The following is a 24,988-nucleotide window of genomic DNA, read 5'->3' as shown; positions in this document are numbered from 1 at the left end:
GTGTGTGTGTGTGTGTGTGTAATTCAAGTGGAATACAAAGGGAAGCTGCTGGCTGAGGTTGGGCTAGCCCAGCTGCCAGCTCTCCCTAGTAACAACTGGAGTTGTAAGCCAAGTGGCAGATATTGTCACTCTCACTGTCTCCAGAGAAGAAAAGAGTGTGCAGGACTTGCTCATATTCACCCATATTGAAGAGGCAGAATCAGAGGGTTATTTTTATTCTGTGTGAGGGTAGGGGACACCTGACTCAATAGGAGTAACATCTAAACATTTGGCTTGATTCAAAAAGTTAGGCTAGCTCAATCAGATTTCCCTCTGGGGAATGTGGAATTTGGAAATTATGGACCAAAACTATGGACTAGCATTAAGAGCTTCACGAGGGAGCTTGTAATGAAGAAATGGGCCAATGACAGGTGGGATTTGGAAGCTGGGAGAGCAACAAGGAGGGTAGCAACAGTTATGAAGGAGAGATGTTTGAGGAGATAAAAGGCAGATGGCAGAGAGGACAGTGCAGCAGATGGGCAGAGAGAGGCAGAGACCCAAAGAGAGACAGGCAATAAGCACTGCCTAAGTTTCTACAATTTCTAAGTCCTGAGCACATGAATCCTGTCAATAATTTCCTCCCTTTTTGCATCCCGAATGGGCCTCTGTCTCTGTTTACATAAATATATAACCCCAACAACAAGAGAGAAGGGATCAGGAAGCTGGGTCCACCTTATGCTGGGAGTCTGGCCATTAGTGAAAGCCCCTTTGACAGATCTTACTTTGCTGTTTCTCCTTCCAACAACTTGTCTGGATGTAATCGATGTAATCCTTCTCTATCGTCTTCTCCAGGTCATGCAAAGAAGCCCCTCTATAGGCCTTGTCAAAGTTTTTATCCACGAAGTAAGGCACCTGCAGGTTCTGAGTTTCTCTGGAAATGGTGTAGCCCAAGGTCCTGAAACAAAGAGTGAAAGGCTTGGAGAGTTTGCAGTATTTGGCAATGTCACTCTTAGCTCTAGCCTCGTAGACTCCATGTCACCATCACCTCCTCACAGGGCAGAAGCAGATACCAGTTTTATATATATATATATTTTAGTTGTCAATGAATCTTTATTTAATTAATTTATTTATATGCAGTGCTGAGAATCAAACCCAGTGCCTCACACACACTAGGCGAGCGTTCTGTCACTGAGCCACAACCCCAGGTCCAGAGGCAGATACCATTTTTATAATATACTCAAAACTTCTTATTTCCCTATTAAAGTAGAAAGCAAAAAGCCTGCATTATCAATATTAACATGAACACGTTCATATTGTAAATTCAGCTTCAGCATATATAGTTTATTCTCTTTAAAGATTCATTAGTGTCCTTTCTAACTCCACCATGGTGAGAGAAGGACTTTCTTCAATAAAACTCTTCAGAATTCTATTGATCCTTCAGAAACCACTGGTTGCTGTTCTGCAGCTGACCAGATGATGTCACTGTAGAACAACAAACTCTATCTCATAAGGCACACGTGAGACTGCTTACAGCATTTGAGTCTGCACTATGACTACTTTAAATATAAAATCAGTGTTTTCTACAGTGAAAGGTGAAACAAAGCGTTAGTAATATATCAGCAAAACCTTCAAGACTTTCATTCACCAGACTATTATTAATGAAGATTTATAAGTATTTGACTTACGATTTATAGAATAGACTATATGGAGGATTAGCAGCCAGCAGCTGAGTAATGACAGATACAATCACAATCACAAGAACTGGAAGTAACTGAATAAACGCAGAATACGTGGTCTAAAAATAAAGAAAAAAATATTTAGTAGAAGTTTCCTTTCTCAATATAAAAAAATACAAATGCAAAGAAGTCTCAAAGAAAATACAAATTATCAAAGCACTGCACAGAGTCCATAATGCCCAAGGCTTTTCTGGCAAGGCTGTACCAGCAACTGAGAAGTACCATGCAACCTTATTTATACTTTTTGCTGAGAAGGATGAAGGAGGCCTACCCACAAACTGGACTGACTCCCAGCAATCTTCCTGCAGCCCTAGACCGATGAAGCAGACACCTTTAACTAAGGTCTTCCCAGGCTGTGACTCTCACAGCACTGGGACTTTAGAAGCCATATTAATATGAGGCAACTCTTGCCTTGGCCACAGCTGACTGAACTGGGAGACATCTAACTCTAGCAGGGATAACCACGTTCTTCCTCCTTGGGGGGAATTTGGGGTTGAGATTCATCACCCTTTGCTGCTAGGCATTTGAAAAAAGGATACATACTCACTCTTACAAGCTGTGAACCAGCCATTTGAAAGAGGAAGTAGAACAAGTTAGACTGCTAGAAAGAACAAAAGAGAGGCAGAGTGGTAGGAAAACTGGAGATAATTTGGCCCTAAAAAAAACATGGTGAGCCGGGTGTGGTGATGCATGCCTGTAATTCTAGAGACTCAGGAGACTGAGGAAGAAGGATTTCAAGTTCAAGGATAGTTTCAGCAACTTAGCAAGACCCTAAGCAATTTAGCGAGATCCTGTCTCAAAATAAAAAATAAAAAGGGCTGGGGATGTAGCTCAGTGACAAAGTGCTCCTGGGGTTAATCACCAGTACCAAAAAAAAAAAAAAAAAAAAAAAAAAAAAAAAAAAATTTTGGTGAGCTTAACTGCCTGGAAGCCTGCCAGCACCCAGTTCGTGGTTCCTATCTGTCAGGAGGCCCAGCTGTGCTTCTTGCCATTGAATTTCATGAGACTCCCTTGGTTGGGTTAACCTCTTAGTTCTGTTTTTTGTAGTACTGGGAGTTAACTCAAGGGCACTCTACCATTGAACTATATTACCATCCCTTTTAATTTAATTTAATTTAATTTAATTTTTTTGCTTGTTGCAATACCGGGGATTAAATACAGGGATATTTCACCACTGAGTTATATTCCCAGCTCTTTTTATTCTGAGATAGAATCTTGTTAAATTGCCCTGGCTAGCACTGAATTGGCAATTCTCCTGTCTCAGCCTCCTGAATTGCTGGGATTACAGGCATGTGCCACCACTCCTGACTAGTTCTGCATATTTCAAAGGAGGGTCCTATTTTCTGTAGTCATGAAAACCTTGATCAAGATATAGCGCCATGGGGCTGGGGTTGTAGTTCAGCGGCAGAGCGCTTGCCTAGCACATGAGAGGCACTGGGTTTGATCCTCAGCAACACATAAAAATAAATAAATAAAATAAAGGTATTGTGTAAAAGAATTAAAAAAAAAAAAAACCTCCTTGCCAGGTTTGGTGACACATGCCTATAATCCCAGCAGTTTAGGAGGCTATGGCAGGAGGGCTGCAAGTTCAAAGCCAAACTCAGCAACTTAGCAAGGCCCTAAGCAATTTATAAGACCCTGTCTCAAAATAAAAAATAAAATAAAAAGGGCTGGGCATGTGGCTCAGTGATTAAGTGTCCCTGGGTTCAGTCCCTGGAAGGAAGAAGAAAGAAAAAGAAGAAAGAAGAAGAAGAAAGAAGAAAGGAGAAGAAGAAAGAAGAAAGAAGAAAGAAGAAAGAAGAAAAAGAAGAAGAAGAAGAAGAAGAAGAAGAAGAAAAAGGAGAAGAAGAAGAAGAAACCATCCCCACAGGAAGACTGAAATACTGGCAGAGTCTGAAATACTGAGAGAGTCACAAAAACTAGGTGGGCAGGATGGGGTTACCATTCTGGCCTACTTGGGCCAATGCTTCAGCTCTTCACACTATTGCCTCTGCTTCCCTAAAGGACACTTTGGCAACATATCTCAAGTTTAACTTCTAGAACTTGATCATGCACAATAAAGTTGGGCTCAGTACAACTGTTTATGAAAAGCAGCTCTCCTTTCTTCCCTAGGCACCTGAGGTTTATCGTCTTCCTCTTCTTTCCGTGTCTGTGTTTTCTCATGTCGATGCCGCCGTCGATAATAGTGAGTGTCATCTGTCACATTTGAAAACATATGAATATTTCCTGGAAAAGAAAGAAAATAGCCACTTAATAGAGGATATGGCAAACATTCCTTTCTTTCAAGATATTTACTCCAAACTAAGTTCTTTAAGGATACAGTATTGCCCTATTTTACCCAGTAGAAGAGAATAGGTAAGACATAAGTCAGCTGGAGACAGATGGTGCTTAGCTCTTCTGACTTGGTTTAAATAGTCTTTTGCAACTAATAAGGGAGAGAACACTGAAAGGCTCTGAGAGAGAGAAAGTACATTTGGGCCATGAATCCTAGGACTACTTCTGTGACTAAAATCAGATTGTGTCACTGGTACCACAAAAATTTTTCCATTTATTTCCTGTATATTGAATTATCTCAATTTCTAACACACTTAGAAGATACTTTTTAAAATATTTTAACACTGAATTGGATGCTCATTGGTCAATCTTTTTTGTTTTTTAGAGATGGGATCTTGCTATGTTCCTGGCTAGTTTTTTTTTTTTTTTTTTTTTTTTTTTTTTTTTTTTTTTGCAGAATCAAGGATGGAACCCAGTGGCACTCTACCACCGAGCTATATCCAATCCCTTTTTACTTTTTCACTTTGAAACAGAAAGATATCGAACTAGCTGGGATTATAGGTGTGTGCCACTGCACCTGGCTCTAAGCTACTCTTGAACCTGTACACTTAGGTGATCCTGCTGTCTTAGACTTCTGAGTAGCTGGCACATACCACTGGGCCTGTGTTCTTTTCTTTTGCTTTTTGTGTGTTTGTGTATGTGTACTGGAGATTGAACCCAGGTCTTTGCCACAAAGTTATATCCCCAACCCTTTTTATTTGGAGATAGATAGGGTCTCACCGGGTTATTCAGTGTCTCACTAAGTTGCTGAGGCTGGCCTCAAACTTCTAATTGTCTGGCCTCAGCCTCCAGAGTTGTGGGAATTACAGCCATGTGCTGACGGGGTAATTTTCTAATATATTTATAACTGCTATTTTTATAATGATAATAGTATTTTTTCTATTCATTTATAAAACACTTAAATATATTTATCTAATCCTCATAGCAACTTGCAAAGTAGACATTATGATCATCCCCATTTTTTGGGTGAGGAACTAGATAATGAGAAATGCTAAATACTGGTCAAAATTATCCACAACTAGAGGCTTGAGATTTGCTTCAAATTCCTGTGCAACTGATTTGAAATTCCTGTTGTTTCCATCAAACCACTGTCCTTTTATTTAGATCTTCAAACAGGAGCTTGTTACAAGCCATAAATAAAGAAATATTTTTAAGAATCATAACATTGGTCAGGCGCAGTGGCACATACCTATAATCCCAGTGATTTGGGAGACTGAGGCAGAAGGATTACAAGTTCAAGGCCAGCTTGGGCACCTTAAAAAAAGAAATCTCAAAATTAAACAAAACGAAACATAAAACAAGGGCTGGGGATGTAGGTCAGTGGTAGAGCAATCCTGGCCTCAATTCCTGGCAAAAAAAAAAAAAAAAAAGAATCATAGCTTTGGGTTACTAACCTGTAGGAAAATGGCCTCCAAAGAAGACATTGAATAGCTCTTCTGGAGTGATGTCAGCTTCAAAGTCCCTGTAATAATTATAAGGTCTGGCTTGAGGTGCAGTGAAAGTCACCTGTTCATCTCCATATTCATCATAGCGGAGTCTCTTATCAGGATTGCTCAGAACTGCAAAGGCATTTCCTATTGCTGCAACCAAGAAGAAGCACATGAGCACAGTCTTTACTGTGGTTGAGGGTAATCACAGCAGTAGCAATGAGGAGCCCAGAGTTGATTGGTGTTAGACAACTTTCCAAGGGCCCAAGGAGAGGATCTTTGGCCTTCAAATTTCCCCAAAGTGCTTGTGATAGCTTGTGATCTAGTTTGGTAAGCCAGAAATAACAATGCTGAAATCAGACAAATAAAAAGTGCTGATGTGAGAGTTAACTCTTAATCAATTCTTGTCAGGCGCAGTGGCCCTCGCCTATAATCCCAGCAGCTAAGGAGGATGAGGGAGAAGGACTCCAAGTTCAAAGCCAGCTCCAGCAACTTATCGAGGCCCTAAACAATTTAGGGAGGACTGGAGGTGTGGCTCAGTGGTTAAGTGCCGCTGGGTTCAATCCCTGATACCAAAAAAAAAAAAAAAAAACTTATTGAAACTGGTCCTGGTGGGCCACTGGGGGAGGCTAGGGCAGAAGGATCATAAGTTTGAGGCCAGCCTGGACAACTCAGTGAGACCCTGTCTCAAAAATAAAATAAAAAAATTTTAAAAGGGTTGGAAATGCAGCTCATTGGTAGAGTACATTTGCCTAGCATGCAAAGGCCCTGGGTTTAATCCCCAGTAACACCAAAAAATAAAAAATAAAAAAGTTCTTACATCATCATAGCTGTCCTGAAAATTGGGACCCAAGTGCCTCAGTTCAGATTGCCAATCACTGCAAGTCTCAGACATGTTGGGGAAATGTCTTCCAATTGTCCAACACTCATGTATCAAAAATATGTTCTTGGTTGGACACAGTAGCACATATTTGTAATCCCAGTGACTCAGCAGGCTGAGGCAGGAGGATTGCAAGTTTGAGACCAGCCCCAGCAATTTAGCAAGGTCCTAAGTAACTTAACTAGACCCTTTTGGATCCTTATCCAAAATAAAAAGGGCTGGGGAATGTAGCACAGTGGGTAAGCACTCCTGTTAAATCCCCAGTATCAAAAAAAGGAAAAAAAAAATTGACAAGATACCATACAGGTGCTCTATCATGTTAGGTTGTCCTAGTATTAGTAATGCTAAGTTGGATCACTTGGTTATAGTGGTGACACCCAGGTCTCTCCATTATAGAGGAATTTTTCCCCTTTGTAATCAGTAAGTATTCTGTGGGATAAAACTTTAAGTTCATGGAACAACAATTTATCATCCAATAGTTTTAGCATCTACTGATGAGTCTTACATTAATCAATGACTTCATTGTGAATCATGCTCTTAAGTTTTTATTCATATGTTGGCCAAAAAAAAAATGTTTTTCCCCAAAACTGGGGTTTGAAACCAGAGTACTTTACCATTGAAATAAATCTCCAACCCCCTCCTCCCTCTTTTTTTTTTTTTTTTTTTTGTGGTGCTAGGGGGATCGAACCCATGGCTTTGTGCATGTGAGGCAAGCACTCTCCCAACTAAGCTATATCCCCAGCCCCTCCAGCCCTTTGTTATTTTGAGACTGGGTTTTTACTAAGTTTCATAGGGCCTCTGCAACTTAGGGGGCCCCTTTCTCAAAATAAAAGACTGGGGATGTACCTGAGTAACGTAAAAACATTCCTGGGTTCAATCCACAATACAAAAATAAATAATCAGACTGGCCTTGAATTTAGGATTCTCCTTCCTCAGCCTCCCAAGTCACTAGGATCACAGGTGTGCATCACTGTGCCAAACCCAAAATATTTTTTTTAAGAATATATTTCTGGGGCTGGGGATGCGGCTCAAGCGGTAGTACGCTCGCCTGGCATGTGTGCGGCCCAGGTTCAATCCTCAGCACCACATACAAAGATGTTTTGTCTGCCGAGAACTAAAAAATAAATATTAAAAAATCTCTCTCTCTCTTAAAAAAAAAAAAAAAAGAATATATTTCAGGGCTGGGGTACAGCACTTGGCCTAGCATGTGTGAGGCACTAGGCTCAATTCTCAGCACTGCATATAAGTAAATAAAGATCCATTGACAACTAAAAATATATATATTTTTTTCTTTTTTTTTTCCCTGAGCTAAGTGTGGTGGCACATATATATAATCCCAGCGACTTGAGTAACTGAGTTAGGAGAATCTTCAATTTGAGGCCAGCCTTAGCAACTCTTGGCCTCAGCAACTTACCAAGACACTGTCTCAAAATAAAATAAAAAGGGCTGGGGATGTAGCTCTGAGAGAAAACCTGCCTAACATGTATGAGGACCTGAGTTCAATTCCCAGTATCACAAAAATAAGGAAAAGAAACCAAATACTTTATTTTCAAAACAAATTAAGGTTACATGGATGAAGGCAGGAGAAAGCTTTGCTGATAATCACTACGTACGAAGTGTGGCAAGAAAAAAAACCTGCTTAAGGTCTTATAAAACAACTGCAGGGAAGGTTGAAAACAACTGGCTATGAGAAACCATAACAAGGGAAAAATTCAGCATCAGCTCAGAATCAAACCTTTGAAAGCATCTGTTGCTCCTGGAGCACAGTTCTTATCAGGGTGAAATTTCAGAGCAAGTTTTCTATAAGCTTTCTTAAGCTCTTCGTCACTGGCATTTCGAGAAACTCCCAGAATTTCATAGTAATTTCTGCATTTCTTGATCCTATAAAAAGAGAAATAATCAGAAATATGTTTACAAAGGGCATTTTTATATTATTAGCTGCAAAATAATACATTAATCCTCCTTCAATCTGTGAGACTCAAAACAGACTTAAAAGAAAATTAGTGAACTCATTAATGACACATTCAAATCCTCCCATCCAGGCTTTAATGCCTTTCAAAGTACTTTTAAATCTAGTATTTTATTTTCCCTATATTCCTGTGAGTGGATAGAACAAGAATACTAATCCTTACATCAAAGTTCAGGCTCAGATTTTAAGAGATGAACCACTGGATTTCAAAGCAAGAAGAAATAGCTAACTACCCTATTTATTTATTTAGGTCCCTTCTCTCATTTCCCTTATGGCTATCTATTTAAACTGTGTTTGTAAAAAGTTAATATATACACACAGAAAAAAAAAATAGCCACCAGTACTAAAGTATATACAATGAAAAATCTTCCTGCTCCCTCATTTCTGGTTCCCTTGTACCCCACTTTAGGGAAAACCACCATTAGATGTTTTTTGTGACTTCTATGTACAGAGAGAATATGCAACTAAACCACCCCATTTTTTCTTGCCTAAAGGAAACATCATCACTTTTTTCATCTTGCAGGGTATTTTTTTTTTTAAATACTGGGGATTGGGCTGGAGATGTGGCTCAAGCGGTAGCGCGCTTGCCTGGCATGCGGGCGGCCCGGGTTCGATCCTCAGCACCACATACCAACAAAGATGTTGTGTCCGCCGAGAACTAAAAATTAAATATTAAAAAATTCTCTCTCTCTCTCTCTCTTAAAAAAAAAATACTGGGCACTTTGCCACTGAGCTACACCCCTAGCACACCACTCCCCTTTTTTGGTACTGGGAATTAAATCCAGGGGTGCTTAAACCCTGAGCCATATCCTCAGTCTTTTGTATTTTGAGAGAGTCTTGCTAGTTGCTTAGGGCCTCACTAAATTGCTGAGGCTGGCTTCAAACTTACAATCCTCCTGCCTCAGCCTCCTACGTAGCTGAGATTACAGGTATGCACCACTGCATCCAGCTAGAACTTGTAATCCTTTTGCCTCATCCTCCCGAATCACTGGGATTATAGAAGTGAGCCACTGTGTCTGGCTGAAAACAAATATTTAAAAATAGAGTGATGATATAATTATGCCATATAGACTTTCAAAAGCTTCCCTGTATAATCATAAGAAAATAAGAGTAAAAAAGAAAAGTAACACGTTTGCATTATAAAAATAGTCTTAAATGTACAGAACACCCTGGAAAGGTCTTGGGAGTTCCCAAGCCATGCTTTGAGAACTACTGGACTAGAATATGAACTTAAGGTCAAAATACTTTGGTTTGAATCTGATCCTCCTGTATATTTAACCTGTGTACCTTAGTGCTGCCTTCCAAAATGAACTAAAATTATACTCATATTTCAGAGAGTTAGTGCTATGATTAAATAAAGCATTTATCAAAGTGATTAATAGCATCTAATATTAAACATTAAGTATTATATATCTACTCATTCTTTTTTTCAATATATATATTTTTAGTTGTAGTTAGACACAATACGTTTATTTTATTTTATTTTATTTTTACTTGGTGCTGAGGATTGAACCCAGCTCCGCAAGTGCTATGTGAGTGTTCTACCACTCAGCCACAACCCTAGCCCCTACCTCATTCTTTCAAAAAGCATTAGTCAACTGGGTGAGGTGGCACATGCCTGTAATCCCAGCAACTCAGGAGGCTGAGGCAGGAGGATTGAAAATTCAAAGCCAGGCTTAGCAATTTGGCGAGGCACTTAGCTACTCAGTGAGACCCTGTCTCTAAATAAAATACAAAAAATGGGCTGGGGATGTGGCCCAGTGGTTAAGCACCCCTGGGTTCAATCCCAGGTACAGAAAAAAAGCATTAATCCATCTTTTTGTATAGTATGGATGCATATACATCCCTATTCATGAACATTTATTTTTTTTTTAAAACACTGTTTTGTTTTGTTTTTTTAATTTACATTTTAGTTTTCGGCAGACACAACATCTTTGTTTGTATGTGGTGCTGAGGATCGAACCCGGGCTGCATCCATGCCAGGGGAGCGCGCCACCACCTGAGCCACATCCCCAGCCCATAATCACAAGCATTTAAAATGCCTCTAATCTTTGGCTACTATATAATTCACTTAGGTATGCAGAGGCCCACAATTTTGTTGAGGGATGCATAGTAAATCAGTAATAGGCTGGACTATAACACATCATCTTCCCTTCCTTTAACCCCTGGCAACCACTTATCTACTTTCCGTACCTGTAGATTTGCTTATTCCAAATTATTGATTGATTGATTGATTGATTACTAGGGATTGAACCCAGGACTCCAAATTTCTTATTTATTTATTTGTTTGTTTGTTTGTTTGTTTGTTACTGGGGATTGAACCCAGGGTCTTCTACCACTGAGCTTCATCCCCCACCGTTTTTATTTTATTTTGAGATAGGGCCCTGCTAAATTGGCCTCAAACTTGCAATCTTCCTGCTTCAGCCTCCCAAATTGCTAGGATTATACGCCTGTGACACCACACCCAGCTATGGCTTTGATTGATAACATTCTTTGAAATATTAATTTTTTGGGGCTGGGGATGTGGCTCAAGCGGTAGCGCGCTCGCCTGGCATGCGTGCGGCCCGGGTTCGATCCTCAGCACCACATACCAACAAAGATGTTGTGTCCGCCGAGAGCTAAAAAATAAATATTAAAAATTCTCTCTCTCTCTCTCACTCTCTCTCCTCTCTCACTCTCTCTTTAAAAAAAAAAAGATGAAATATTAATTTTAAATTAGCATCCTTTGAAGCTTTAGTTCCCCCCCCCATGTCTGATAATTGAACCCCAGGGCCTCATACATGCTAGGCAAGTACTCTACTCCAAAGCTACATCCCCAGGTCCAAAAGTTTTAAAATTTTGATGAAATCTAATTTATTTTTTTTTCTTTTGTCACTTAGGTTTGGTTGTCATATCTAAAAACCACTCCCTAATCCAATGACATAAAGACTTACATTTATATTTTCTTCTAAGAGTTGTATAGTTTCAGCTTTTATATTTAGGTCTTAAGGTCTTTGAGTTAATTTAAGTATATGGTTCAAGGTAGGAATCCAAATTCATTCTTTTGCAAGTGGATATCCAGGTGCTCCAACAATATTGTTGAATACTACTCTTTTCTCCATGAGAATGTCTTAGCACTCTTGTGAAAAATGAATGGTCCAAGGGGCTGGAGCTGTGGCTCAGCAGTAGCACACTTGCCTGGCATGTGTGAGGCACTGGGTTTGAGTCTCAGCACCGCATATAAATAAATAAAATAAAGGTCTATCAACAACTAAAAGAAATATTTAAAAAAAAAATCAGTGGGCTGGGGCTGGGGCTCAGCTGTAGTGTACTTGCCTGGCATGTGTGAGGCACAGGATTCGATTCTCAGCACCACATTTAAATAAATAAAATAAAGGTCTATCAACAACTTAAAAAAAAAATCAATGGTCCATCTAGGTACAGTGGTGCATGCCTGTAATGCCAATGGCTCAGGAGGTTGAGGCAGGAGGATCTAGAGTTCAAAGCCAGTTGCTGAGGCACTAAGCAACTCAGTGAAACCTTAAATAAAATACAAAAAGGGCTGGAGATGTGACTCAGTGGTTGAGTGCCGTCCCACCCCCCCACCCCCACCAAATCAATATGAAAGTTTATTTCTGGACTCTCACTTCTATTCCATTGATGTATATGTCTCTCTTTATATCAGTCTGCATGGTCTTCATTATTGTAGCTTTGTGCTAAGATTTGAATCAGGAAGCATATGTCCTTCAATTTTGTTCCACTTTTTCAAAATAGTTTTGTCTGTTCTGGGTCCCTTGCATTTCCTTATGAATTTTAGAATCAGCTTGTCAATTTTCTCAATAAAATACAGATAGAGCTGGGTGTGGTGGCACCCCTGTAATCTCAGCTTTTCAGGAGGCAGAGGCAGAAGGATTGCAAATTCAAGGCTAGCCTGGGCAATTTAGTGAGACTCCACCTCAAAAAAATAATTTAAAAGGGACTGGGGATGTAGCACAGTGGTAGAATTCTTGCTTAGTAAATGTGTGAGTCCCTGGGTTCAAACCCCAATACTACCAAAAACAAAAATTAAAAAAGACAGCTAGGGGCTGGAGTTGTAGCGTTGCTTCACATGTGTGAGGCACTGGGTTTGATTCTCAGCACTGTGTATAAATAAGCAAATAAAATAAAGGTCCATCAACAACTCAAACATATTTAAAAAGAAGGACAGCTAGGATTTTGATAGGAATTGTATTGAATCTGTAAATCAATTTGAGGAATATTATCATATTATCAAAATTTTATTTTGGTATTGGGAATTAAACCCAGGGCACTTAACCAACTGAACCACATTTCCAGCCCTTTTTAATTGTTTGTTTGTTTGTTTGTTCATTTATTTATTTTTTGAAACAGAGTCTCACTAAGGGCATAGGACCTTGCTAAGTTGCTGAGGCTGGCTGACTTTGACTTGAGATCCTCCTGCGTCAGTCTACAGACCTGCTAGGATTATAGATATGAGCCATGGTGCTTATCTTCATATTACCAATGTTAAGCCTTCTAATTTCTGAAAATATATCTTCTACTTTATTCAGGTCTTCTTTAATTTCTTTAATGAAGTCTTATAGTTCATAATGTACAAGTCTTATATATCTATTTATTTATTTATTTTATTTAAAGTTTTTAGTATAGGGGATGAACCCAGGGTACTCCACCACTGAGCTATACCCCAGCCCTTTTTTTTTTTTTTAAAGAGAGAGTGAGAGAGGAGAGAGAGAATTTTTTAAATATTTATTTATTTTTTTAGTTCTCGGCGGACACAACATCTTTGTTGGTATGTGGTGCTGAGGATCGAACCCGGGCCGCCCGCATGCCAGGCGAGCGCGCTACCGCTTGAGCCACATCCCCAGCCCGCCCCGCCCCAGCCCTTTTTTAAAATTTCAAGACAGGGTCTTGCTAAGTTGTGTAGGGCCACACCACATTGCTGAAGCTGACCTCAAACCTTTGATCCTCCTGCTTTAGCCTTCTAAATTGCTGGAATTGGAGGTGTGCATCACCACTCCTGGCCAGCATTTTGGTTTTTTTTAATGCATTTATAAATGAAATTATTTTAACTTAATTTTTAGATTATTTATTGCCAGTATATAAAAAACAATTAATTTTGCATATTGATCTTATATCTTAACACCTTTGCTTAACTTATTAGTTCTAATAGTATTTTTATGTGTATGCAATTCCTTAGGATTCCTATACACAAGATATTGTTATCTACAGACATAATTTTACTGTTCATTCCAATTTGGTTGGCTTTTATTTCTTTTTCTTGCTTAAATGCCCTGGCCTGTACCTCTAAAAAAAAGCTGAATAGAAGTGGTAAGGGGGGGGGGCTGGGGATGTGGCTCAAGCGGTAGCGCGCTCGCCTGGCATGCGTGCGGCCCGGCTTCGATCCTCAGCACCACATACCAACAAAGATGTTGTGTCCCCCGAGAACTAAAAAATAAATATTAAAAATTCTCTCTCTCTCTCTCTCCTCTCTCACTCTCTCTTAAAAAAAAAAAAAAAGTGAGTGTGGCCCCCATCTGCCCTCTCACTCTTGCTTTCTCTTAAAAAAAAAAAAAAAGAAGTGGTAATGGGTAGATCTTACCTGTCTTTTTTCTTAATCATAGTGGGAAAACAGAGATTTTTAACATTAAATATAATATTGCTATGGATTTTTTGTAGATGACTGTTATCAGATTGAGGAAGTTCTCTTAATATGAGAGCTTTTATCATGTCAAATGCTTTTGTGTTTGTGTGGGAAGTGGAGTAGTAGGAAATGGACCCAGAATCTTGCATATACTAGGCAAGCACTCTATTTGTGAGCTACATTCCCTTAGGGAGACAGGATCTCCCTAAATTGTACAGTTTGAGTAGCTTCAAACTTGCAATTCTCCTCCCTGGGCCTCCTGAGTAGCTGGGATCACAGGCATGCACCACTATACCCAGTCTGTCAAATATTTTTTTCTGTAATATTGAAATGAGTGTGCATTTTTTTTTGGTTGTTTATTCTATTAACAGTATATTACACTGATTGATTTTTGTGTTATGTAATGTTTCTAAACAGGGATGAATTCCAGTTGGTCAAGGTGCATAATTCTTTTTACAAAATGCTGTATTTGGCTTGCTAGTATTTTATTAAAGATTTCTGGAACTATATCTAAAGGGATAATGATTAATAGATTTGCTTTCTTTCCTTTTTTTCCCCTTTTGTGGTGGGGATAAAACCCAGAGCCTCATGTGTGTTAGACAAGGGTTCTATCACTGAACTATACCCTCAGCCCCAGTGGTTTTATTTGTGTGTGTGTGTGTGTGTGTGTGTGTGTGTTGTCTGGTTTGGGTAACATTAGCCTCACAGAATGAGTTTGTAAGTATTAACTTCATAATTTTTTTGTAAGAGTTTATGAAGGATTAATTCTTCAAATGTTTGGTAGAACTGGATATGGTTGCACACACCTGTAATCCCATACACTTGGGAAGCTGAGGTGGAGGATTACAAGTTCAAGACCAGCCTCAGCAATTTAGTGGTTAGGAATTTAGTGAGATGCTGTTTCAAAATAAAAAATAAAAAGGACTAAGGATATGGCTTAGTGGTTAAGCACCACTAAATTCAATCCCTAGTACTAATAAATAAATAAATAATGTTTGGTAGAATTACCAGTGAAGTCAGCTGAATTCAAGGCCTCACACATGATAATTCCCAGCTCATTTTATTTTTTATTTTGAGACAGGGTCTCACTAAGTTGCACAAGCTGGCCTTGAACTTGTGATCTTCCTGCCTCAGCCTTCCAAGTAGCTGGAATTATAGGCATGTACCACTACACCAAGCTAATTTTTCTAATTTTTTAAAAAATACATACTAACCAATATTAATCATATAAATTAACAGGTTTCACAATGACATTTTCTTTCTTTCTTTCTTTTTGTGGTACTGGAGATAAAACCCAGAGGTGTTTTACCACTGAGCTATACCCCCAGCCCTTTTTATTTTGAGACAGGGTCTCAATAAGTTGCTGAGACTGTCCTCAAACTTGTGATCCTACTGTCTTAGCTTCCTGAGTTGCTGGATACATAGGCATGCACTACCAGACCTGGCTCACTGTGATGTTTTTCATACATGCACATATTGTGTTTTAATAGTGCCCACCCTTCCTGGCACCCTCTCCTCCATTATTTCTCAATCCAGACAGAAGAATTTGTGTATTTCATCTAGGTTATCTAATTTGTTGTTCATAGTATTCTCTTATAATCCTTTTTAGCCAGGAGTGGTGGTGCTCACCTCTAATCCCAGTGACTCAAGAGGCTCAGGCAGGAGGACTGAAGGTTCAAAGCTAGCCTCAGCAATTTAGTGAGGCTGTAAGCAACCTAGTGAGACCCTGTCTCAAAATAAAGAAATAAAAAGCGTTGGGGATGTGGCTCAGTGGTTAAGTGCCCTTGGGTTCAATCCCTGGTACCAAAAAAAAAAAAAAAAATCCTTTTTATTTTTGTAGTAGTAGTGATGTCCCCTGTTTTATTACTGATTTTAGTTATCTGAGCCATCTCTCTTTTTTTCTTGGCCAGTCTATCCAAAGATGTGTCAATTTTGTTGATATTTTCAAAGAACTACCTTGTGATTTTATTGACTTTCTCTATTGTTTTTCCATTCTCTACTTCATTTATTTCTATGTTACATTATTCTATTTATCCTGCTTGTGTGTGTTTAGTTTGTTCTGTTTCTAGTTTCTTAAGGTAGAAGATTAGGTTACTGATTTATGGTCTTTTTAAAAAAACACATAAGTAGGGGCTGGGGTTGTGGCTCAGCAGTAGAGCGCTCACTTAGCGCATTCTAGGACCTGGGTTCGATCCTCAGCACCATATAAAAGTAAAAAAAAATAAAGGTATTGTGTCCAACTGCAACTAAAAAACAAAACTCATAATTTTATAGTCATAAATTTCCTTGTAAGCAGTATTTTAGTTGCATCCCATAGTTTTGGTATATTGTATTTTCATTTTCATTCATCTTAAAGCATTTTCTAGGGGCTGGGTGTGTAGCTCAGTGGTACAACATGCCTAGCATGCTCAAGACCTTGGGTTCAATCCCTAGTACCACACCCCCCAAAACAGGGATTTTTTAATCTGCCATGACATAATTGTTTTTGGGGACTTTGTGGTTTAATTTCCACTGGTTGTAAGTATACCAAATTTCCTTTTGTTATCAATTTCGCAGCATAAACACTGTATGATTTCTTTCTTTCTTTTTTCCTTTTTTTTTTTTTTGCACCAGGAATTGACCCAGGGGCACTCAACCACCGATCCTCCTGCCTCTGTCTCCTGAGCAACCGGGATTACAGGTGTGCATCCCACCACCATGAAATCATGGCTTATGATTTCAATCTTTTAACATTTATCGAGATTTGTTTTGACCTAAGATATGGTCCATTCCGAAGAATAATCCCATGTATCCTTGAAAAGAATGTGTATTCTCTGGTTGTTAGATAAAATGTTCTAATAGATATCTGTAATGTCTAGCTGGTTTCCTCTGCCTTTCTTAAAGCCATAGCAGGGCAGACAGCTCACATTATACCCGATATTCAATATTCCTCTTCTACCCAGTCTTTCCTATGAGATCAAGAAGCTATTGTGCTTTAAAAATAGAAATAATAATGTCAATACTTACACAGAACATCCTTTGTGCCAGGCATTCTTCTAAGCACTTTACATACAATCATTCATTTCATCTCACCACATGCTTACCTTTGTACCCCAAGCAGTTGTTCCTCAGTATAAGTGGAGCTCCCTTCACCCTGTCGATTCTGATTCCACTCATTCTCGAACTTCTTTTCCTTCTGTGCCTTCATGCAGTTACAGCAACCACAGGGGTCATGACTCTCAGGAGGTTTGTCTTCTGGGTATTTGTTTCTTCTAACTGCATCAATATAAGCTGCAAAGTAATAGCTTCTCAATAAGGCCTCTGCCTGACTCTGCAAATCAACTTTGCTATATGCCTTAACTCTTTTAGAGGTTGCTTGGAGACAAGAGAAGGAAGGTATTAGGAAGAGGCAAAGGACATTATGCCGACTTTTTTTTTTTTTTTTTTTTGCAGGGGAGTGGTCCTAGGGAGTGAACCTAGGGCCTTGAGCACGCTAGGCAAATGCTTTATATAAGCTATATACCCAACATGCTGACTTTTGAGTATCTACACAAAGCTGAATAAACATCTTTCCTGGAAAACTATTACAGAAAATATGAGAAAGCAGCTGAGAAAAACTTAGAAATGCTAGAAATATGAAGCACAGCCTATATTCCCAGCAACTTGGGAGTCTGCAGGAGGATCACAAGTTCCAGGCTAGCCTCTGCAACTTAGTGAGACCCTGCCTTAAAATAAAAAGGGCAGGGCTGGGGCTGTGGCTCAGGGGTAGCACATTTGCCTGGCATGTGTGAGGCACTGGGTACGATTCTCAGAACCACATATGAATAAATAAAATAAAGGTCTATCAACAACTAAAAAGTAAATAAATAAATAGGGCTGTGGATGTAGGCCAGTAATAAAGTGCCCCTGGATTCAATCCCCAGTACTACAAAGGGAAAAAGAGGAACAAAGAAAAGAAACATGAAGTATAGAAAGTCTACCATACTTAACAATGGTCAATCATCAAATAAAGTCAGAAAAGGGGGCATCTACTCAAAACCCTGCTTCTAGTGCAATACAGGGGGAAATTTATTTCTCTCTGCTCCATGGTCAGAAGCAACATTGCTCAGAAAATGAAACTTTTTGTTGCAATGCCTCTTACTTCTAAGATTTAAAGTAGAGAGAAATTCAATTATTTTAAACTAACAATTATATATACCAAGAAACTTGGCTAGATAGTTCAGGGGGGAATGTAGGAATAAGACCTACTCTAACCACAAAGAGGTTAGTTTAATAGGAGAGGATTCAATAAATCATAACACCAGCAGAATGTAAAGAGAGTTTCATGAATTCAAAGAGAGCAGAGCCTCATAGTCTTGTCTGGAGAATCCGGGAAAGGCTTTAAAAACATCATTTCTTGCTTAACATCCTTCAGTGACTACCCATTGCTCCCTGACACTCCTCCTATAAGTGGGCCTAACTCCAATGAATCCTTCATACCATCATTTGTAACATTTACTTCAAGAAGCCTCCCTTGACACTCAGGGCTATGCTGGGCCTTATCAGTGTTCTTCAAACCCCCAACCTTGCTATGTTAGCCCAAGGCTTACTGGGCTTGTTTTGTAATTAGTAGATAACCCTTCAAACTCTCTCATTGAGCCTACAGTTCTGTTGGCTCAGAGGCCCATGTCTGTCAAATCCCCATTATAGGTTCAACACAGTAAGTAATGGATCAATACTTTTTGCTTGGCTATAGGATGGAAAAGGGCAGCCTATAGGTCCTGATTCATATTGCAGGGGCAAGATCAAACCAGGACTGAGGGTCGTGCGGCCCAGTTTGATGGGGTAATAGATAAGGTTAAGATAGCAAGCTGCAGGAGACCGCAGCAGCAGCACCCGGGGACCCTCCAGTTACCCTGGTGAAGGAGGGGCAGGATGGCCGCGGGGGCCCTGGGCGGGGCACGGGACAGGGCGGGGCTGGGGGGCCGGAGGCAACAAATCGTCACCGGTGACTCTAAGTTCCCGCCGGGGCCCTAGCTCAGGCCAGAGTTCCCGTTCCGGGATTCTGGCCTGTATCCTGGGCGGTCCTCCACCCTTTTCGGAATGCTGCTTAAGCTTAGCATCTTCTTACAGGCCTCCATCCTTCATCTCGAGCTCAGGATCTCAACCTTTATGCTCTTTCAGGAGCCCCATCCCTGATTTCTCCGGAATGCCACCTTATCCCACCCTCAAGCCAGGACCTGGTACCTTCGGTCCAGCGCTCCCCGCTGCCCAGAGTGGCCGCCATATCCGTTCCCAGTCAGCAGATGCTTGCAGCCTCCTGGGCGCCCGAGGCTGAAAGAGAAGGGGGGCACGGAGCGCGGGGCACGCTGGTCATTGTAGTTGTCTGTATGGGCTACAGGGGGCACCGGACTACAATTCCCGGCAGGCCTCACGAGAAAGGTCTGCGGAGGTGCAAACTGACCAAGGGGCTCGACCTAGAGAATAGCGCGGGTGCGGCTAAACGACCACTGCGCAGCTACCGACACTTCCTCACCTGTAGAGACGAGTAGCGGCTTCTGCCCTGCCTTTACCTCAGTGCATCCAAGGAGGCGCAACTGAGCGTCCTGCCTGCGAAGAGCTTCGCAATCTATAGGGTAGAGGGTGTCAATTTGACTCTACTCTTCAGGATGTCCTTTTTAAAATACACCAATTCCTGTTCAGTGTGAAGTCTGTGTTGGGCCCCAGAGATTTAGAGATGGTTTGTGGGGTGCACACTCCAGTTCTGGGGGAGCTTAAGAGCCACGAAATTAGAATTAGAAAAATGAAGTAGAAACGCGCTTGTAGTTGTAGATGGACAGCATACCTTTATTTTATTTGTGTATTTTTACGTGGTGCTAATGATCGAACCCAGTGCTCGAGACTTTTCTCCCACGCAGGCGTTTCTTTGGCCGGTTCCTTTTCTGAAGTACCAAATCTGGTGCTGAGGATCGAACCCAGGGCCTCACACGTAATCCCAGCTATTGCAGAGGCTAAAGCAGGAGGATTGCAAGTTCAAGGCCGGCTTCAATTTAGTGAGGCCCTAAGCAATTTAGCAAGACCCCTGTCTCAAAAAAATAAAAAAGGCTGGGGATGTGGCTCAGCGTTTAAGCGCCCATGTGTTCAATCCCTGGTACCAAAAAACATAAACAACACAACAACAACAAAGATAAACGAATAAAATTTTTAAAAAAGGCTGGGATGTGACTCAGTGGTAAAGCAAGTGGGTTCAATCCCCGGAGAGAGAGAGAGAGAGAGAGAGAGAGAGAGAGAGAGAGAGAGAGCGCGCGAGCGCGCTAGATAGAGAGGCGCTAGGGTTGTGGCTCAGCAGTAGAGCACTCGCCTAGCACATGCAAGGTCCTGGGTTCTATCCTGAGCACAACATAAAAATAAATAAAACAAAGGTATTGTGTCCAACTACAACTAAAAGATAAATATGAGAGAGAGAGAGAGAGAGAGAGAGAGAGAGAGAGAGAGAGAGAGAGAGAGAAGGAAAGAGAGAAAGAAAAAAAAGAAAAAGGTCTGGATGGCTCTATTGGCTACAGTATCCTCATTCACTGACTCATGCACGCAGGAAGATGTGGGTGGGTTGGAATGTCCAAAGATCAGATCTAGGAAATGGCAAAACTGTCATCTCAAAAACAAACAAAAATACACCTGAAAAAAAAAAAAAACTGGAATTCATTCAGAGCTTCACCCAAGAAGACTAAATCAATTATGATAGCAGCAGCTACTTAGGCTTTTGGGGGAGTGGGGTAGGTGTGGTGATGATGGATAACCCTGGATAGGAACTGGAAGAGGAAAAGTCCCAAATGGCATGCAATTTCAGCAATTCCCTGCAACAAATCATTGTGTGGCCCTGGCCAACTCCCTTCTTCTCCTTTGGCCTCAGTTTTCTTACCTGTAAGATGATTTCCACCTTATAGAATTTTTTGGATGGGAATTATATTGGGGTTTGAACCCAAGTCCTCACATACATCTCACGTATGAGGTTAGATTAGATTAGATTGGTGGTTTTAATTTTATCTATCTATCTATCTATCTATCTATCTATCTATTTTATTTTGCAGTGCAGGAAATTGAACCTAGGGCCTTGCAGTACTGGACAAGTGCTCTACCACTGAGCTACATCCCCAACCCTGTCTCTGGGATCTTATATAGAGAGTGGGAAGGGGAAGGAAGGCACATCAGGGAAGGCTCTAGCATCTTACCTTTCTTTGCTTCTTCAATCAAAGTAGCTCTGCTTTTTTTCTGGCTTACATTTTGTGGTCTACTAAAGGAAAAAAAAAAAAACCCACTATTTGAAAACTACCAAACTAATTGACCACTAAATGCTTGTGTCATTTGTAGCATCAATTACAAAACAAGTCCTTAAGATAATGCTCTGCAGTGCCCCCAATCCCAATAAGCACTGATATTGGATCATTTTCATTTGACTGAGCAGGGAGAATTAGCATAGTTGTTGAGAGATCTGAATAAGATTGTTATGGAATATAATAAGAGTGTTTGTATTTAGTATCTTATATTGCATGTAGTATGTGTTTAATACATTGTAGCCAACCATTATGAACTAGCTTGGTGAAAGAGAAACGTTTGTGTGTGTTTGTGTGTGTTTGTGTGTGGTTCTGGGGGTTGAATCCAGGACCTCGTATATGATAGTAGATGCTCTACCACTGAGCTACTTCCCCAGCCCTTTTTTTTTGGGGGGGGTAGGGGATACTGGGGATTGAAACAGGAGCACTTGACCACTGAGCTCATCCTCAGCCCTATTTTATATTTTTTATTTAGAGACAGGGTTTCACTGAGTTGTTAGTGCTTCACTTTTGTTGAGGCTGGCTTTGAACTCACAATAGTCCTACCTCAGCATCCAGAGCCTCTGGGATTACAAGTGTGAGCCAAGCCCTAGCCCCTTTTTAAATTTTATTTTGAGATAGGGCTTCACTAAATTGTCCAGGCTGGCCTCAAACTTATGATCCTCATGCCTCCTGAGTAGCTGGGATTACAGGTGTGTGTGCCACTGTGCCCAGCAAGAAATCATTTTTTGGTGTGTTTTGTTATAGCAAATTAACAGTAGGGATGTAGGGTTGGGGTTGTGGCTCAGTGGTACAGTGCTCACCTAACACAGGTGAGGTACTGGATTTGATCCTCAATGCCACCTAAAAATAAATAAATAAAGTCATTGTGTCCATCTACAACTAAAGAAGAATATTTTTTTAAATGTAGGAGTGTATACTGGGCATGTCTATACTGGAGTATGTCATAAGGTCATGGTTATGACTAACTGGACTCCTGAACATATATATGTGGCAAAATTACTACAAGTAGGAAAGAGCATAACACTACCAAGAATGGCGGGAAAGCTGCTTTTCCCTTCACCCTAACCACTGAACCAGCAGCCAAAGCCAGTGATTATCCCATATTTCAGAAAGAGCAGAAGATGACAAAAATATGAGAAGAAATGTCCATCACAATTAGATTGTGGGGCTGGGGATGTGGCTCAAGCGGTAGCGCGCTCGCCTGGCATGCGTGCAGCCCGGGTTCGATCCTCAGCACCACATACCAACAAAGATGTTGTGTCCGCTGAGAACTAAAAAATAATAAATATTAAAAAAATTCTCTCTCTCTCTCTCTCTCTCTCTCTCTCTCTCTCTCTCTCTCTCTCTTTCTCACTCTTTCTTTAAAAAAAAAATTAGATTGTTATACTCTTGAGTGGCAAGGGAGGTACCCAAACCATAAGATGAGTCAAAGGCTCTATGCTGGGACCCTGGGCCTATGACCAGCTTATATATTCCAGGCAGCAGCGTGATTACAGAAATCTAGATCCTGAAGGAGCTACTTGTGATCTGTGGCTCAGGAACCTAATCAGTAACATCCAGCAGGTGGTTGTATATAAGGAAGTTTTTTTTTTTTTGGTGCTGGGAGGGTAGACAGCCTGCTTGAGAAGATGGCCAGCTGAGATGGACTGCAACTTGGAGCCAGAATCACATGGTTAAAGTCTACAGGTACTCAGAGATGTCTCAATATCATGAAGTCATGGGTATCTGGCTGAGAGGGGGAGTGCAGGATTGAGAAGGGGTACCATGAATAAAGAAACTAGTTAGGAGCAGAATCCAGGTACTGGAAGAAAGGCTGGGTATAGTGGTACACACCTGTAATTCCAGGTACTGGGAAAGCTGAGGCAGGAGGATTGCAAGTTTTGGCTGTTCTGGCAACTTAGTGAGACCCTGTCTCAAAATAAAAAGTCCTGGGAATATAGCTCAGTGGTAGAGCACTTTCCTAGAATGTGCAAAGCCCTGGGTTTAACCCCTAGTAATAAAATAAAAAGGAGGATATCCACAAACCCAGGAAAGACTGGTAAAAAGAGTCATAAATGTTTTCCGACAGATTCACATAGAATTTTTTAGGAATAGCCTGATTTTGGGAAATTGTGTGCCAAAGTTAGGCCAAGGAGGCCTGCAGCCAGGTTTTCCCATTTTCTACACTTACTTTAAAAAAATACTTGTTGAATTGTAGTGAATTTTTCCTGTTGATCCAGAGGTTTTCGATGTGCCCTGTAAGACTGAGTTCTGCCCCATCCAGGCCTGAAAGAAAGATACTGGGAAAACAGTCCTCCCGTCCATGGGGCCTGTGTGCCTGAGCTGGTGTATTGGTTGCCCTCCCATAGGATTGGGGAATAAATGAGAGGACACTTTACATAAGTCTCCCCACCCCACCACTTGCTCCTGCTTTAGGACCATGTAGTCCTATATCAGAAAAGGGAGGAAGTCATTTGTAAATAGCCACCATCCTGTTGTCTAGACAACAAGGAGGAGATGTGGTCTTAGGGAAGCTGCAAGGGCAGCAGAAGGCTACACTCGGATTTCCTGTCAGAGGTGGGGTCTTGTATTTGCATAAATAAAAGTATCCTCCCAAATAACCCCCTCTAACATAGTTTGCTCAAGAGCAGAATTCAGCATTGAGTTCATCCTCAACCCCTTCCCAAAGTATAAAGTTTACTTAGCAGCAGGAAAATCAACATGGCTAATGTGGTACTGCAGTTTCAGCAGTAGGGTAAGAGACTTTTAAACCCAAAGATATTAATACCAGTTCACCCCTTCTCCCACACAAATAAATACCTTATGACTAACAGCTCATATTTGCAGGACATTGTCCAGAGTCAGGAGAAATCTGTGGCCTTATAATGGAGACGCTGACTGAATTATCTAGAGTGAGACCCACACACTTGACCAATTAGTTCAGTATGCTAAGCATTTGAATAAGTGCCCTAAACAGAATCCAAGACTTTTTTATACATTGTTATGTCACCTGGAGGGTTCTATCCCAGTGATAATTTTTGTATTGGAACTGACTAGTAAGTCATGTGCCTTTTGCAGTGTGGTATAAATCAAATGTATGTGAATTATTTTTTAAAAAATGCTGTAGTATTGCTACATAGGTTGGATCCTCTAGGAAATGACTGAAATGCTGAGATTTGCCTACTGAGGGTTTATTGGTGATGCTTCTGAAAACTACAGTTGTGAAGAGTAAGACGAACAGGATTGAGTAGGGGGGAAAATTGAGGCAAGGGGTCCAGGTTTTCATCCCTCCCCTCACCCCCACCAGCCAGCCATCAAGCAGCCAAAAGCTCTCTGCGGCCAGCACACTGCTGCAATTGGGGAACAAATATCTTAGTCCTGAAGTGGGACCTGGGTGGTACTGCTTTAGACTGTCTGCTACAATTGCTGATGAGTACTTTACTTCCCAAGTATCTCCACTTGTTATTTCATTTTACCTACCCAGTAGCTTGTGAGGAGAGAAGGAATTCCTAAGAATGTTAAAGACTTGCCAGTGACACCTAGGTTGTGTCTCTGGCTCCCACCAGAGTAAACTCTGCTCAACAGATTCATTTCATTCATTCATTCATTTTTTTTTTTTTCTTAGATCTAGAGTTCACAGAACTGTGGGATATAAAACAAAAGAAGTTAGTGAAAGCCAAGTAGTCCAGCCACCTCACTTTATTATTTATTTTTGGTGCTAACGATTGAACTTACAGCCTTGTACATGCAAAGC

The 24,988-nt window shown here is 40.6% G+C and overlaps 2 protein-coding genes across 19 annotated transcripts in view; one reads left to right on the top strand and one right to left on the bottom strand.

The window, feature by feature from the left end:
• The window catches only part of DNAJC18 (DnaJ heat shock protein family (Hsp40) member C18), a 29,262-nt gene extending 9,961 nt beyond the window's left edge, over positions 1–19,301 (bottom strand). Inside the window, exons 1-7 of the mRNA XM_081290446.1 lie at positions 19,169–19,301; positions 17,047–17,233; positions 8,092–8,237; positions 5,444–5,629; positions 3,832–3,941; positions 1,665–1,774; positions 762–934 (exon numbers count right to left, since the gene is read on the bottom strand). Of these exons, the coding sequence (XP_081146572.1) occupies positions 762–934; positions 1,665–1,774; positions 3,832–3,941; positions 5,444–5,629; positions 8,092–8,237; positions 17,047–17,233; positions 19,169–19,208 (952 nt within the window). The 5' untranslated portion in view covers positions 19,209–19,301. The remainder of the gene's footprint in view (positions 1–761; positions 935–1,664; positions 1,775–3,831; positions 3,942–5,443; positions 5,630–8,091; positions 8,238–17,046; positions 17,234–19,168) is intronic.
• The window catches only part of SMIM33 (small integral membrane protein 33), a gene marked incomplete at its 5' end in the record, with an annotated part of 73,766 nt that overhangs the window by 25,311 nt on the left and 23,467 nt on the right, over positions 1–24,988 (top strand). For 2 of the 18 annotated variants that reach the window (XR_014021526.1, XM_081290493.1), the window contains one exon: positions 16,577–16,643. The exons of the other annotated variants lie outside the window; for them this stretch is intronic. The remainder of the gene's footprint in view (positions 1–16,576; positions 16,644–24,988) is intronic. 18 annotated transcript variants of the gene reach the window in all.

The sequence above is a fragment of the Spermophilus citellus genome (assembly GCF_964194105.1).
Source record: "Spermophilus citellus genome assembly, chromosome: 1".
Lineage (NCBI taxonomy): Eukaryota > Metazoa > Chordata > Mammalia > Rodentia > Sciuridae > Spermophilus > Spermophilus citellus.
Note: the sequence above shows the minus strand (reverse complement) of the source record. Positions and strands in the feature narration are given on the sequence as shown.